Genomic DNA, 15,487 nt, shown 5'->3' on the forward strand with positions numbered 1-15,487 from the left:
ACATCTGGCAGAAAGGTCTCCAAGTATGATGGACGGTGCGTCATCCAGCGTATCACCTGTAACCCATTCCAGTTGTCAAAAGGCACAGGACAATGGATACAGCAAAAAGTCCTCGGATGGTCGTTACACCCACACAGTTCAGTTCATTCTATCCGGCATCTAGAAATGTGGGATTAATATTGCGGAGCAAAGACACCGTTATTCTCTGCTCAATATTTTCCGTCTTCCTTAAGCCGTTGGATTTTGAGAGGTGGCTTTTCGTTCAGTTTTGATATTTCCCTTTAAACCATGTATTCTCTCGCCTTTGTCCCTGTCTGTTATACTATCTCAACAAAGGGAAAGCCAGCCTCGTGATGGTGGCACGGTAAGTACGAAGTTGAAAGAAACTCGCTTACTGCCCATGAAAAGCTTCACTCACAAGGGACGAAATCCTTTGTCTGTTGGGATCCAGCCCCATTAGCCCGGAAGAAGGCCGGGAGGGATACAGTCGCGGAACTGTTGAAACTGGCTATAATCCAGCTTTTCGAGTCTCGAACGTCGATCTCTACATGCATAATAAACACAAGCTAGGGAGACCATAGTTTTAAGAAAAGAATTGCTGTTTCAGGTTGGCGGAGTCGTATGGTATTCCAGAAGAAAAGAAGCCGAGACCAGGGACAACCAAAAAGATGGACGAGACGACAACAACCCCCGAACGACCCTCCGGTCGCGCCGACATCCCACGTCCTTCTTCTGCTGAAGGGGCCAATATTACACCGTTATCACCGACAGGATTTCGGTTCAATCCTCCAAAGCCGAAAGACGTAGAAGTCTACGAGAAAAAGCCATTACCGCCCATTCCACCCATTCCACCAAAGCGGAGGCCAGCAGCCTCTATCTCAAGCCAGAAGGACTTGGACAGCGCAAAGGGGGTCCATCCGTCGCCGAATACCACAGGAGCCGGTCCTCCCGAAAAGATCAACAATCGCCAAAACTCAGGGGACATTGACTGGGAAAAGGAGGAGGCAGAGATCAACTCCATCATCGCCAAGCAGTTAACACCCAGTGGCGGAACACCAATATCAACGTCAGCATCATCTCCGGCACCGCGAACACCCAAGCCTCTACAGATTCCTCCAGCAGGCTCTGAACGCACCCCAGGGTCGAGTTCGTCACAACAAATCATTTCATCGCAACCACGATCACCGGTATCGAATATCCTCCAGCTTGATAGTTTCGGACCATCTCCACCGTTATCACCTACCAGGCAAAGTCAGAATACCAAGGTTAGACAACGCTCGGGACCGGGCCCTTTTGCCGAACAAAAGGATCGTTTCACCAACAGCGATAACAACGCCACAGACAAACATCCGACAGGTTATATATCACCCGTCAGTAGCCGCAGCAGTTATTACAGCCAATATCGAGATAGCACGGTATCCGAAGCAGGTTCAGGAAATCTAGCCGCAAGCAGCGCACCTCTCCGGTACGATAGCCCCGTGTCGATAGAATACTCTCCCAAAGCAAAAGCAAATCCAAATATCGGTAAGCGACTAGTGGCAAGAGAAGCGCCATCGCCTATCCCACGACCTTTACAACCACGCAAGGCCAGTGATACCATCAGAGGAGGTGGCAACGGGACCGCAAGAACCATGTCCCCAGCTCCCTCAGCCAACAGTGATCACAGCGGCATCAGCATCACTGATGCCCGTGAGCTCTACCACGAGACAACCGCACAGATCGCTCGTAACACAGGAGGATCATGGACATATCCGAATGCCTTAAGCCAACCCCCACACCCACACCCAGGAAGCAGCGTCGGGATCCCATCCCCTCGATCCGCCGGGGCCCCGGGTCATGCCTGCTTCCTCAGCGAGGATGGCACACCACGGACAACTGGTGATAGTAAGAGGGGAAAGAGGGAAAGTCAGGAGCCGCTACTCAGTCCCCTGCGTTTTGTCCCGGTGCCACAGCAGCCACCACCCGTGCGGCCGCCGAGGGAGGACGAGCTCCCGTTGTCACTGCCTTCTTGGGATTCGGCGGCTGATACATTAGTGCCGGCGGATCCTGTGCAGGAAGATAGATCACAACCCAGATCCAGACCCAGATCCAATTCGCAATCCCCGCGAGGTTCTCGTCACTCTCGTGCTGCGTCTCCCTCTCCAACGCCCTCCACCACAAATTCCCAAAACGCCGCGCTCAAGACACGCCCCCGAAACAGAGCGCAGACCATCAGCGTAAGCACTTTCGGCCACCACAACGAACTGCGCAGGCAATGGGACTCAGGCTCGCCACAGCTAGAGGTCGGCGGCACTCTGCCGCTTGGGCCAGAGGATAACCTGGCTATAATCACCGAGTTCGCAAAGCACGGCAGCCATCATACCCGCAACCATAGCGACGGCGATTACGGCGACGGTGAGACTCGCACGTCTCTGTTCCGACGGTCCTTGGTTTCCAAGGTGTTTAGACACGTTTCGGGATCAACACCAGCAGGAGGGGCATCACCGGTAACATCAACACCTACGTCCACACCCACCAGCACATCAACGCCCACGACCATCGAACGCGGCTCTCCCACACAATATCAAACAGCCGCAGAGAGATACCACGATCAGAGCTCAAAGACCACTACTGCCGCTATAGGAGCCACACCATTGGCCCATCGGCCGCGCACAGCTGATAGCGGCGGCGGCGGCGGCGGCATGGGACAGCCGTCATCCTTCTCCTTTTCGACCGGCTCCTCATCCACCTCGTCTGCCATCGGGTTTTTCCCACTGCCTCAGACTCTGAAAATGAGCGCGTTGGCAGCAAAGACGAACGAGTTATTGGTCGGCGGCCGGTTGGTGAGGAGAACCAAGTCGGTGAAGAAGAGAGAGAATCTGAAGAATAGTATCAGGGTGTTGGGCGATGGAGGCAGGGTGGAGGCGCCGGTTGAGTTTATCACAGGACACGAGTTGTTGTCGCCGCCTGAGAGGCCAGCGAGAAGTGAGGAGCAGGGGTGGTTGTGAGATGGTATTCCGGAGGAGGGTTGGCAGTAGGTGCGATGCCTGGAGCAGGAAGGATGTATTATGGGGGGTTTTCCTGTAGAATATAGCTGGTGGTGATGTTTTGTACAAACGAACCTGGATCGTCGTGGACTTGCATATGATGCTCAAACCCAGAGATCAGCCCTTTGTGATTGTCTTCGTACTTGATGGCGTTTGCATACAGATACTGTAGTCAAACATGCTGGTATGTTGGCTGTTGGGCTGCGAGTTTGACACACCGGGGAGCCCTGGCATCGGTTGGCGCATCAAGCATGACAAAGGGTGAGGCCGTCAGAAAAGGATGAACCGCTGTCGCAATGTGAAACTATCATTTCAGCATGCTGGAGTACTTATGGAGTGGAATTGACTGGTAACCGCATGGGAGTTGTATTTTGCACATAAAGGTGAAGAATAGTTCGTCTGTCATACAGTTTCCTTCGTGTAGTAGACGGTACTAAAAACTGCCCCTACACCCCAGCTGAAGGGAATAACTTCAACCTCACTGACGTCAGTATATCCGCCCGCAAAGACCCACTAAATCACTCCGACTTCCACCGGGATCGCTCCTCGTTCCCCGCTATTTCCCCGCATAAACATCTCCAAAAGGTACCTATCTGTACGTAGACCGTGTCATACTGTACGGTGACTTGTTCCGCTACCGTGTTGACGGGAGAGGAGTTCCAGTCCAGTTCTCCCACCCCCTTCTTTTGCGCCCAACTTCCAGCCTCGGTTCTCGAGCCCTCTGTTTACTATTCACCGTACCTATTTCTTACGGCACATCCTGGTTGATACCATGAGTGCTTCGATCGAAGTGGGCGCACACACCACCGGCGACGTCCCTCAAGACAGCGAAGAGTTCCAGACCATTGTTCAGAGTATCGAGGGTGTCCAGGATCCCGAAATCCTCTTTCCATCGTCAACAAGATCCGGTGAACTGCCAACGGGCGAACAGGGGGAGAATACCACCATAACTGAAGAAGACGGAGAGGGCGCAAAGGACCAGGACGGAGAGAAGGATATCGACAACGAGACCTCATATTATTGGGATGCTTCGACTATGGCACCACTAAGCTCAGCCTCGGCGGTTAGTACCTACCTATGTTCTTGGCTCCGGGCCGGTTATGTGTTCCCCTACTCCGGTGCCGGATGTCCGGTGTGTCACTCCGGCTCCAGCCCCGGCCCGGGCTTGCATGTCGCCCTGATGTAACAGTCGGGTCGGCCCCTTGCATTGCTCGCGAGACTACATGAACCATCAACTCTTTTAGAAAGCCGTCTGAAGTCATGTCACCTAACATAATCATGTCTTGCAGGCCGCCATTGCCCGGCTAAGAGCCTTTAAGCCCCCTCCATTCCCGCTATGGGATCGCCTACCACTCAGTCGCCGTGCCGCGGTGCTGTTGCTCCTTTATGCAGACAAGCGTGGTGATCTCCGTGTGGTCATCACTATGCGCGCCGCGAGTATGCGCAGCTTCTCTGGACATGCCGCGCTACCCGGGGGAAAAGCAGATAGTGTAGAAGAAACACCATGTATGAAGCGTCGGCCTAACGTTCACATAAACTGCTAGTGACGCGAACAAGACACGACTAACACTGACCTCTCACATAGACCAAATCGCCCGCCGCGAAGCCTGGGAAGAAATTGGTCTTCCCATGGACGACAGTAAGCTCCCCTCGCCCTTCCGCATCGAACACCTCTGCTACCTACCCATGAACCTCGCACGCACCGAACTCGTGGTGCGTCCTTGCGTCGCGTTCTTGCATGCCGACCACGGGAAAAAGTCACCATCACCAACAACCGATGGCGACAACAAGGATGCGCCAACAGCAGACGAAGCCCTGATCCCGCGTCTCAACGCCAAGGAGGTCGCGGCCGTCTTCACCGCGCCCTTCCACAACTTTCTGCGAGCCAATGACGAGATTGCGAAGCACGACGACGGCTCGCAAGAAAGGCTACCGCCAGGCAAGTGGTACGAAGGCAGCTGGACGAACTGGCATGAGGAGCCGTGGCGGATGCACTTCTTTTACGTGCCCGTCAATAATCAGCGGGTGGCCAAGCCGGGGTCACGGCCAAAGGCGGCAGTAGAAGGAAAGTCGCCTGACGATAACAAGAACGCGATCAACCCGGAAGACGACGAGGACTTGCCGCCGCCGACAGCGGCACTTACGCGCGGCGGAGACGAGAATGAGGAAGAGGAGCGGTACAAGGTGTGGGGCATGACGGCGAGGATACTGGTGGATGCGGCGACGGTGGCGTATGGAGAGGAACCGGAGTTCGAGCATAACAGCCATTTTGGAGACGAGAGGATGATTATGGGGTTGGATAAGTTGGGTATGTTGGGGGAGAAGACGAAGAAGGGGAGTGTTTTTACGCAGGAGGATCTGAAAAAGGCAAGTGAGGCGGCGAAGAAGGCGAGCGAGGCGTCGAAGATGTAGATGGAAGACCTAGGCATTGATTTATTGTGGGAAAGAAAGCAAGGGAGTTGGAATAGACGGCTTGTTACCATTCATAACCACTTGTCATGCCTCAATTCTAATATTACACCATTAAGCGCCAGTGGTTTAGTGGTAAAATCCATCGTTGCCATCGATGGGCCCCGCGTTCGATTCGCGGCTGGCGCAACTCTTTTTTTTTTCTTTTTTTCTTCCTCGTCGCTTCAACGTCTGTCATATATATGCATGCGCCACACACCCATTATTTTATCATGATACAATAGACCGACAACTAGCATTATCTGTCATCCCCTGGGTATTCCACGAATCCCTTTCTTATAAATTGCCCATTACGTCCAGCAACACTCCAATTGCACCTCTCGGACGCCTCTAGCCGTTCTGCTCATCGGCCATCATGCAATGCCACAATAGCATCTCGCAGTCCGATCTATATTGGTTTCTCCTCATGTCTGAGCGTCTCGCATCCATGAACACGTCCATGACACCTCCTAATGGCAAGCAGTATCCTTGGTAGCAGTGGTACGGGACCCGAAGATGAAGTACCCCAGCGCAGCTCCAACAGAACAGGCCATCATGACCCAGCCATTGTACGTCATGAAGATGAGCCTTTCTCTCGTCAGATAGAGAACATGCAAGTCGAGGGGCCAAGCCAAGAAAGGGGGGATCTTACATGATCATAAAAGCATAAAAGTTCTGGATTCCGTACAGAACCGACTTGATGGCGTGGGCCCGCTTGGTGACTTCGGCCGCATTTTGCCCTAGGAACCACGGCGTGGTGATAGTCTCAGCAAGACGTTCTTCTTCTTCTTCTTGGCGTTGTTCAAGGTAGTCTTGACGACGTGGTGTTTCAACATCCTCGTCACCATCGCGATAGTTTCCGTCTCGACGGGGGTCTCCAAGACGGATAGATGTCTCATTTTAGCGATACGATACGATACTATGCGATCATGTGTGACGACCAAACTCAGAGAACAACAAAATAGATGTGGTAGGCATTCTGGGTTTGGGCATAATTGCGATGTTTTCTTTTTCTCTCTTTTTCTCTCTTTTTCTCTTGTGCTTGTTTCCTTTCAGATGTTTGACGAAAAGAGTTGTTCAAAGGGGATACAAAAAGAATACTCAAAAAATGGAAAGAGACATCAATAACTTACGAGGCGCAGTCTCCACCCTCTTGTTAGTCCAAGCTTCGTACTGCCTGATACCCTCGCGGAGCGCCTCGTAGCCAGCCGCCAGGGCGACGATGGCGAGAAGCGAGACCACGAGGGTGAAGGTTGAGTCGATGCGCCATTGGCGGAAGACGATGCAGAGGTTATCCGTGTTCCAGGTGAAGAGCATGTTCATGCTACACCGAGGCGGTCCTCCCATTCCAGGATGACCGGAGTGCATGTCACCGGCGGCGCTCATATCATGGCCAGAGTGGTCCATGTGGGCGCTGTGGTCGTGGCCGGAGTGATCCATGATCGATTGGTTTGCTGCTCGTTTGAGTTGTTTTGTTTTGTTTCGCTTCGGTTATGGGATGGAAGAAAGAGGGCGAGATCGTTGGTCGGGGCTTCGGCTTATAAGGTATGTAGAGAGGTGGTTTGGTTGTAAGTGAGAGCGTTTCGTGTCCTGTCAGATGAAAGTGTTCGGTGGAACCTCGAGGCTGGTTGGAGTTTCGCACGTTCAGGTACCCGACCCTGACGAGACACCACCGAGCACCTGAAAATGCCCCTACAGACGCCATTCCAACACCTGCAGGTGGCACCAATATCGCAAACCCGCTATGCCAAGCTAGTTTGAGCAAGATAAACAGGGGTAGGTAGGTAGGTGTGGCATCCCGTCCGAACAAAACACATGGGGAAAACAGACTCGTCTGAGGTCTCGAATTCGGCAGGCCCCGAAATCCCGTCTGACAGCGGGCATCATCTGGCGGGGCACCGGAAACCCGACCCGCGCCCGGGGCCGGGATGAAGTTGGTTTGCAGTGCTTCAGGGCATGTTCGTTAATACAAGTACGGACTCCCATTGTCTACGTGAGGACATATTTGGACTTGTGCTCTTCCATGGTGTATATACAACAAGCCCATTCCCAATTCTGCACTAAAAAGATCCAGCATATTTCGAAAGGGTATGTGTTTTTCCGGCCCGTTAAGGTACTGCTTGAGCTGACAAAGCAGTCAGCTGTTCGCGCTCTGAATCATTGCATCGTCAGCGTCATAGCTTGAAGGACCTTGGAGTTCGACTTTGGGGAAGAAAAAGCAAGAGAAGCAAATAGGAAAGAAAAAAGCGAACAAAGGTCATAGTGATCACAAACACCTATTAGCGCCGACAAAATGCTCTCCGCACCAGTAAACCTGCCGAAATGGTATGTATCCCCATCAGCCATGTGTAACCCCTCAGCGTATCAGCTTGCGCTCACAGCTTACACAGGCTCGAAGAGAACTCTCACCTTTTGAAGCCCCCCATCAACAACTACTGCGTTTACAATGATGACTTTACCGTCATGGTAAGTAGCAACTCGATTTCCAAACCAATCTCTATCCCATGACCGTTTTTGACGCCGTTGGCAGATCGTTGGTGGCCCCAACGCCCGCACAGATTACCACATCAACCAAACACCCGAATGGTTCTATCAGTACAAGGGCGCCATGATGCTCAAGGTGGTCGATGACGGAAACTTCAGGGACATCATCATCCGCGAGGGTGAGATGTTCCTTCTGCCCGGCAACACCCCGCATAACCCAGTGCGGTTCGCCGACACGGTCGGTATCGTGCTGGAGCAGAAGCGTCCCGCGGACGCCATCGACCGCATGAGGTGGTACTGCCAGAACTGCAAGGAGATCGTCCACGAGGCGAGCTTCCACTGCACCGATCTGGGGACGCAAATCAAGGCGGCTGTAGAGGCTTTCAAGGGGGATGAGCAGCTGAGGACTTGCAAGAAGTGTGGCGAGCTGGCGGATTGGTGCCCTAAGCCTGGATCGATTAAGAACCCGAACGAGGAGTAGATCGAAGCGTCCGTATGGCTGTTTTTTTTTGTTTTTTTTCAAGGGATTCAGCGCGGCGGAGAGTGGCCTTTATCCAACATACGCCTGCCTGAGTATATAAAATAGAATCATATGTACATCGAACTACGCGAGGGTATCTGCGGGTAGGCCACCATCCGTGTTCATTCGGTGTTTACGTCTCGGCGTACTCATACGCGCGGGTAGACTCCTCGACCGCAATCTCGATCTTGGCCTCCTCAAGCTCCTTGCCATCCACACGGATACCGGCGCGCATGACATCACCGGGAACAACCGGACCAACACCCTTGGGAGTGCCGGTCAGGACGATGTCACCGGCCTCGAGAGTCATAACCTTGGAGATGTCGCTGAGGATGCGGGGAATCTGAAACAGCATCAAGTTGGTGGAGTCGTTCTGGCGAACCTCGTCGTTGACCTTGAGGTAGAGCTCGATGTTGTGGGGGTCCTGGATACGGGACTTCTCGATGAGCTTGCTCATGGGCAGGAAGGTGTCGAATCCCTTGGCAATGTCCCAGGGGAGACCCTTCTTCTTGGCCTCGTTCTGGACGTTGCGGGCCGTCATGTCGATGCTGAGGGCATAGCCTTAAGAAACGAAAATTAGTACCGTGACTACGGAGCATTGGAGTTTGGAAACTCACTCTCAATGGAATCCAGAGCTCCCTTCAAGTCAGAAGCATCATGGTCTCTGACACGCTTGCCGAGGATAAGAGCAAGCTCAACCTCGTAGTGCATATCAACACCACGAGGCCGAACCACAGGTCCTTCTCCGGGGAGGATGATAGACGAAGGAGGCTTAAGGAAGAAGAAAGGCTGCTTGGGCTTTGCGCTGTTCAGCTCCGCGATATGGTCCCTGTTGAACAAGTCAGCAAACTATTCAGATGAGCTTATGGGATACTTGTGCAGACTTACGCATAGTTGCGGCCAATGCAAACGACCTTGGTGGCCTTCTTGAGCGACGCCATGGTTGTCAATCCTCTCCTGAATGTGAGACTCATATTTGCGACTGGTTTGGACCGGTTATATAGATCTGTATGAGATTCAGGCTTTGCTTATTCAACAATAACAGGTTTTTGGGGGGTTTTATATTGAGTGCCGAATTCAGGCAGTTTGCGACCTTCTCAACTGTGACTCTGTGACTCTGGAAAAGATATCCCGGACACAACCGATCAATCACCTCACCGCTCTGCCATTGGCTGAAACTCACCACTTTGTTCGATATGCTGACCACAGTCAATAAGCAATTTAGCTTCAAAGTTGCGTAACGCCGAGAGGGTTGGGGATAAGTACGACGGGATTATCGAGACGAGCACAACAACCGCTGAGAAGGAATGTTAGTGCACTGAACAGCTCTTGCTACAGCACCAGCCAAGGAACCGTCTTGGCAGCATTAGAAAGGTGGAGGATCGTGAATGCGGAGCCGCCGGCTGCCAGCTCGCACCAGGATCTCGGCCCCGAGCACGGAGGATGGTGATCATTCTGATCTAGCTGTTTATTATTGGCTCTCCTAAACCTCTATCCTCGGTGGAGCTGTAAGGGCGGGAAGTGGGGACCGCTACTGTAGTGTGGGGAAGGTTAAATCGGTGGTTTAGCGGAGATGCCCAGAATGCCCTGCTGGCAGTCCCACGCGACACCCCAACAGCATCCTAGCACCACCATGGGATTTTTCCAGCAAAGAAAGAGACGTCCCTCCCCGTCATCCCTTTGAGACCTCCAAGTTGCAAATCGGCAGTCCATTCCACACTCATTCCAAGGTCGCACCTTTCAGAACATTTGCGCTCGCACCCCGCCACCATACACCATCTACTGCGCCCACTGGATTCCTTCCAATCCATTCGGTCAGACGGTCTGCAACCAAGCTGCCCGGTGACAAAGCGGAACAGCTCAAAACAATTGGGCGGTGGGTTACCAGTATGACGTGAACTCTAAAACGGCTTTCATTATACAATACTTCCGCTCATCTGCGACCACTTTAGGTCACCCGGCTGCTTCCTCTTCGTCTCCCTCCTGGATCTCCCGATCTTCTGCCGCCTTTACCTGCAACAAAAGGAAGACACATTTGCACCCGCGACGACTTTTCTACATTCACACACCATTCTTGACCCTACGTGATTTACTCGTCCCGAGGGAGACCGAAACTCCAAGGTGTCGACACATTGGAGCCAAACCTTCTTCTACAACTCTTGCCCCATATCTATTATATGATCGCGAAACAGATTAAAATACTGCAGCCAATACAATGGAGAGCATTCAACTTGCCCAGATGTTGGCCGATCTCAGCGATCTAAATGCAGCTGTATGTATCCATCTTTCCCCACAGAACTTCACGTCCAGGTTCCTCTGTCAGCGTCGCGCACATGGCACTGCGTTGGGGATCCGCCCGTGTTGGCTCATTATTCACTGACATTCTCGCCACAGCAAGAATCACAGGCCGCAATTGCGGTCGTCAACGCAAACAAGAGCGCCGGTCAGCCCGCTGCGGAATCGTCGCATCAGTCTTTGAAGCCATCGACCGACCAGCCTCCCATCCGCCCTAATCAACTCCAACACCAACGTGTCGCTTCCACAACCTCACTACTGTCGAGGACGGCCTCATCCGCCAGATATGACAAATACGGCCGTCCTCTTGCAACTCCCCCCATGACGCGGACGAACTCGAACCATGGGTCCATCCCCGGCACTCCACGAAGAGAATCCGAGGTCAGATATCAGGTCCGATGTTTGGTTGTATAGGAGGGTCGCAGTACTAACAGCTTCACGAAAATACAGCCCGAAGATGACATTGACCGAGCCCATTCCCTGATGGCATTATACGAGATCCGCACGAAGCTGAAGCAGCAAGACACCACAAGCATTGACAAGCTCAGAGACAAGATAGCCGCATTGCAATCCCGCTACCAGACGGACAAGAAGGATGGCTCAGATGCCAAAATAAGTCGTTTCATCTATCCCAAGACCCAATCACCGCCATCTTCGTGAACACACTCCATGCAACAAGGTTCCTTTCTGCGCATTTGTTTTAGTTCAAGATCGTTGCATTTCGCATGACCCATATACAGTCACGATGGCAATCCAAGAGTACAAGCTCGGATGGTTTTGCTTGGGTAATGGCTTTACTTTTACTCGTCTTTTTGGCCTGCTAATAGATTAGTCATTATGGTCCGTGGACATGTCATTCTTCATCAATTCGTGTTTGGCGTTTGCGCAAATGATATGGTACAATGGCTCGGAGGGAAAACCGCGATGTATTTTCTAGTAACACTGTTTGGCGTTCTAAAAGCACAGGAGGATGTCCGTCCTCTGATGTAGGATACGTGGGTTTCTTAGACGGAGCAATGAATTATGATTTGCTTATGCCTTGAAAATTTACTTATCCTCACAACACTTGGCTTTCTGCCACTGCGTCCACGTCTCTATGAATACCTCCTATGTATATGTTGGGGAGATGCCTCTATGATACTGGGTTTACCATCAGTCCAATTGCTTTGTGAGATCAAGGTTAGTAAATCTATAACCTCGAACCTGGCCTTCCGATATTTGAGTTATTGAATCATAACATCTGTTGATGTCATAGTGAAATATGAACAAGAACAAGTGACAGTTGTCCACCGTTGCCGAGAGTTTTATAGCCCACATTAACTACAGGATCCCTAGGACAAATCACCGCCTCTCTGTATATTTACAAACAACAAATCCGACCAGGTCATGTACTTCATATTGTAGCAGACGACATGCGTGATCAGCCTGCACGTAGTTTCCAGAAGAATGTAGCTTCGACCGTCCACTTAAGCTCGAGTTCAACGTCGCAACCCCTGGCCCCTGGACCGACCCCTTGCAAGTGACTTCCGACAGCGCGCGTGTGGCTCCACAATCAGTTAGAGAGGACCCACCATAAAACGTCGCGCCCGACGACATCATCTTCTGTTGACTTGCCCCGAACGTCGCTCGAAATCTGGTGAACCAATTTCACGTCAACATTCCTTTCCGCCCTCGCCATTTCGACATTGCCCAACTCAACATCTCAACCGCCTATCGCAGCATACAGCACACCATGGCGACCGGGGTGGACGCCAAGCTCTTGAAGAGCACCAAATTCCCTCCCGAGTTCAATCAGAAGGTGGACATGCAAAAAGTTAACATCCAGGTCATGAAGAAGCAAGTGCCCCCGATCGCTGTCAAGTCAACGTGCTCCTATCATCGTGATGCTCAGGTGACTCGGACACTTGGAGAAGATAACTACAAGGCAATCGCTAACACGCCGCGTTTCTGATCAGATGGATTGCCAGCAAGGTCACCGGAATCCTAGCCAACGAAGATGATGTCGTTATCGAGCTTGTGTTTAACCTACTGGAGAGTGGCCGCTATGTAAGTAGCCGGTAATCTTTACAACTGCCGAGCCCCTTGCGACAACTCGATACTAACTACACGACGATGGCAGCCCGACATCAAATCCATGCAGATCCAACTCACAGGCTTTCTCGACAAAGATACCCCGACATTCTGCAAGGACCTTTGGAAGCTTCTCCTCAGCGCGCAGACTAGTCCTCAAGGTGTTCCGAAGGAGCTGCTGGAGGCCAAGAAGATGGAACTGATTCAGGAGAAGGTACGCACCTCATTTGCTCGCTTTGGTAATCTCTGGTGAACGTTGGCTGACAGCGTTTCCGACAGCTCGAAGCGGACAAAGCTGCAGAAGAGGCACGACAGAAGCGTCAAGAATTCGAACGTAGACCTGAGAGGGGCCGCGGCGGGCGAGGAGGCGGTATGGGTGGTGGCCGCGGCGACTCCTGGCGTGGAGGACGCCGTGATGACCGTGACCCCCGAGGGAACATAGGTCGAGGTGGCGGTGGCCGATCCCGCTCGCCACCACGTTTCCGTGATCAGAGAGACCGTGGCCCGCCAAGAGGAGGACTCAGAGATTCATATGTCCCCCGAGGAAGCCCAACATTCAGACGTGGTGGAGGACGACGGGACGACAGGAGGCGTCGATCTCGCACTAGGTCGCCGTCTGTGCGGTCGAGGTCCCGTTCTCGCTCGCGGTCACCTAGCGTTGACGGAAGGAGCCGGTCTGTTACTCGATCCCCTAGCCCTCCTCCAAGACGGGGACGGGCAAGGTCACGTACTCGCTCTCGTTCTCCGATCCCCCTCAGGGGACCGCATAAGCGTGTCAGATCACCATCGCCACGGCGCGGACCCAGATACCGGGGGCGCTCCCGATCCCGGACTCGCTCGGTTTCATCCGATCGTGGTTCCCGGTCCCCGAAACGCCGCCGCTACTCCACTTCCTCTAGCCGAAGCCGTAGCCGCACCCGGAGCCGCACCCCAACTCGGAGCCGGAGCATCACCCGAAGCCTTAGTAGAAGCCTGACGCGGAGTCTGGGTCGCAGTCGAAGCCGGACCCGGAGCCGGAGCCGGAGCCTGTCGAGGACTCGAAGCAAGCGCTACAGTCGCTCCGTATCGTCCACTGGGTCTTCTCGCCTCTCCCGATCGCGAAGCCGCACCCCGGTTAAGCGAGCTCGTCGTAATAGCCGCAGCATTTCTCCCGACCGCCGTTCTTCTACACGTCGATCACGCAGCAGAAGTGGAAGTCGCAGCATTAGCCCTCGCCGCTCGCGGAGCCCTCTCAGACGCTCTCGTAGAAGGGATGACCGAGACAGCAGCGTGGATGCTACGCCCAGGCCTGGCAGTAGAAGCCGCAGGGCCTCTTCTGCGGCCGTAAAATCTCCTGCGCATGACAGATTGGCTGATGATCCAGGCGCTCAAGACAGAATCCGCTCTCCCCATGACACCACATCAGCTGCTGAAGCTGACCAGGTACGTCAGACCACCTAAATGAGGCTTTAAGCTTGGGGTGGCTGGCACTGACCGGCGTTCCAGAACGTCAAAGCGTCTTACGAACAGCGACAGAAAGAACTCAAGGAAAAGATCAAGCAGATGAGGTCCTCTAGAAGCGCAGAAGGGGATCATGAGGCTAACAAGTCGTTTTGAAGTGATGAACACAGCTGCTGAGCACCAACGTTCTGTCAGCGCAAAACACACGCACGATCATGTTGATGGATTGTTCAGCCGAGGAGTTGTGAGGCCCTTCCCTTTTCAAATCCCCTCGTTGATGGCTGCAAGCGTCTGAAATCATATCCTCTAGTCTTCAGGTCCGCAAATACATAAACATGCCGCGTATGGCATGAGAAGCGGTAAAACAGATACATATAGATGAATACCATTATCAAGATTATCACCCGTAATAGCTTTTTCCGTCTCGTCAAATGCTACGTGTATTGACCCGTGGGGATATTACACAGCTTTTTCTTTATATATCCTACATATCCTACACACGAACCAAGTGAGCCTCACATTCCAACCCTGACATACTTGTGATACTTGGCTTCGAGCGCTCTCAATGATATTGTTGGTACGCCGAAAGACTGCTGGCTTTGTCCTGAGTAGCGGCAAGTTTTCGTTGCAAAGCCTGATCAACTCCTCCAGGTCGAGGACACATGTTCGCGTCAGCTCGAGAGAAGAGCGCACTGCGGGAACTGTGGAGGCATGGTCGAGGAGGATACCGAAGAGGAGAACGTTGTGCGACGGGGTGATGCCGGGTGGTAGTTCCGTTACTTCTTCCATGTTGGTACTCAGTGGAAGGTGAGCCTGAGCCTTGGAGGCTGATGGGGAGCGGTGAGAGTGATACCGGGTACTTGGAGATCGACTAAGGTAGGCAGCAATGAAAGAATGTCGACACGGAAGAACAGGTGAAGATTGGACTTTGGAAAAAGAGAAGGAAGGAATAAGCCCCCAGAGCTTGGACTAACAGAAATGACAACGGGAGAAACGGGAAACCAGAAGGACGGCTCCCCAACTTGGCTCAAGAAACTCAGCTGCATGCAAGTCTGGAACCCCAATGCGTTCTTCAAAGCCCGGTATTACTACTTACGTATTGATGTGCAAGGTAGCGGCGAGACTACAAGTATCGGATGCAATGTGCCCCTCCCTAAGGTATTGTGTTCCAGCTAGGTTATGGTTGAGTGACCATCCTGATTCT

At 52.8% G+C, this 15,487-nt stretch overlaps 7 protein-coding genes and 1 non-coding gene across 8 annotated transcripts; 6 read left to right on the top strand and 2 right to left on the bottom strand.

Annotated features, from left to right (window-relative positions):
* Nucleotides 1–519: 519 nt before the first annotated feature.
* Nucleotides 520–3,538, top strand: SMAC4_02993 (uncharacterized protein). The gene has a single exon (XM_066089871.1). The coding sequence runs from the start codon at nucleotides 669–671 to the stop codon at nucleotides 2,985–2,987; it is 2,319 nt and encodes a 772-aa protein (XP_065945703.1). The 5' UTR covers nucleotides 520–668; the 3' UTR covers nucleotides 2,988–3,538.
* Nucleotides 3,539–3,710: 172 nt separating this feature from the next.
* SMAC4_02994 (uncharacterized protein) lies at nucleotides 3,711–5,498 on the top strand. Its single transcript, XM_003348452.2, has 3 exons — nucleotides 3,711–4,089; nucleotides 4,316–4,532; nucleotides 4,612–5,498. The coding sequence occupies exons 1-3, from the start codon at nucleotides 3,799–3,801 to the stop codon at nucleotides 5,436–5,438; spliced, it is 1,335 nt and encodes a 444-aa protein (XP_003348500.1). The 5' UTR covers nucleotides 3,711–3,798; the 3' UTR covers nucleotides 5,439–5,498.
* A 55-nt stretch (nucleotides 5,499–5,553) lies between these two features.
* Nucleotides 5,554–5,624, top strand: SMAC4_13080. Its single transcript has one exon. It is a non-coding gene; the product is annotated as a tRNA-Gly (tRNA).
* Nucleotides 5,625–5,659: 35 nt separating this feature from the next.
* SMAC4_02995 (uncharacterized protein) lies at nucleotides 5,660–7,081 on the bottom strand. Its single transcript, XM_066089872.1, has 3 exons — nucleotides 6,608–7,081; nucleotides 6,127–6,349; nucleotides 5,660–6,062 (listed from the first exon to the last, which is right to left on the bottom strand). The coding sequence occupies exons 1-3, from the start codon at nucleotides 6,912–6,914 to the stop codon at nucleotides 5,945–5,947; spliced, it is 648 nt and encodes a 215-aa protein (XP_065945704.1). The 5' UTR covers nucleotides 6,915–7,081; the 3' UTR covers nucleotides 5,660–5,944.
* A 536-nt stretch (nucleotides 7,082–7,617) lies between these two features.
* SMAC4_02996 (uncharacterized protein) lies at nucleotides 7,618–8,439 on the top strand (the record flags this gene model as incomplete). The annotated part of the gene is made up of 3 exons (XM_003348454.2): nucleotides 7,618–7,799; nucleotides 7,865–7,940; nucleotides 8,005–8,439. The coding sequence occupies exons 1-3, from the start codon at nucleotides 7,768–7,770 to the stop codon at nucleotides 8,437–8,439; spliced, it is 543 nt and encodes a 180-aa protein (XP_003348502.1). The 5' UTR covers nucleotides 7,618–7,767.
* A 105-nt stretch (nucleotides 8,440–8,544) lies between these two features.
* Nucleotides 8,545–9,893, bottom strand: SMAC4_02997 (uncharacterized protein). The gene is made up of 3 exons (XM_003348455.2): nucleotides 9,367–9,893; nucleotides 9,096–9,307; nucleotides 8,545–9,039 (listed from the first exon to the last, which is right to left on the bottom strand). Exons 1-3 carry the CDS (start codon nucleotides 9,450–9,452, stop codon nucleotides 8,612–8,614), a joined length of 726 nt encoding a protein of 241 aa, XP_003348503.1. The 5' UTR covers nucleotides 9,453–9,893; the 3' UTR covers nucleotides 8,545–8,611.
* Nucleotides 9,894–9,908: 15 nt separating this feature from the next.
* SMAC4_02998 (uncharacterized protein) lies at nucleotides 9,909–11,838 on the top strand. The gene is made up of 3 exons (XM_024655528.2): nucleotides 9,909–10,750; nucleotides 10,873–11,154; nucleotides 11,224–11,838. The coding sequence occupies exons 1-3, from the start codon at nucleotides 10,694–10,696 to the stop codon at nucleotides 11,431–11,433; spliced, it is 549 nt and encodes a 182-aa protein (XP_024511405.1). The 5' UTR covers nucleotides 9,909–10,693; the 3' UTR covers nucleotides 11,434–11,838.
* A 667-nt stretch (nucleotides 11,839–12,505) lies between these two features.
* SMAC4_02999 (uncharacterized protein) lies at nucleotides 12,506–14,283 on the top strand (the record flags this gene model as incomplete). The annotated part of the gene is made up of 5 exons (XM_066089873.1): nucleotides 12,506–12,609; nucleotides 12,729–12,819; nucleotides 12,893–13,057; nucleotides 13,123–13,560; nucleotides 13,615–14,283. 5 exons carry the CDS (start codon nucleotides 12,506–12,508, stop codon nucleotides 14,281–14,283), a joined length of 1,467 nt encoding a protein of 488 aa, XP_065945705.1.
* Between the last annotated feature and the right edge of the window lie 1,204 nt (nucleotides 14,284–15,487).

This window comes from Sordaria macrospora, chromosome 1 (assembly GCF_033870435.1).
Source record: "Sordaria macrospora chromosome 1, complete sequence".
In the NCBI taxonomy this organism is placed as follows: domain Eukaryota; kingdom Fungi; phylum Ascomycota; class Sordariomycetes; order Sordariales; family Sordariaceae; genus Sordaria; species Sordaria macrospora.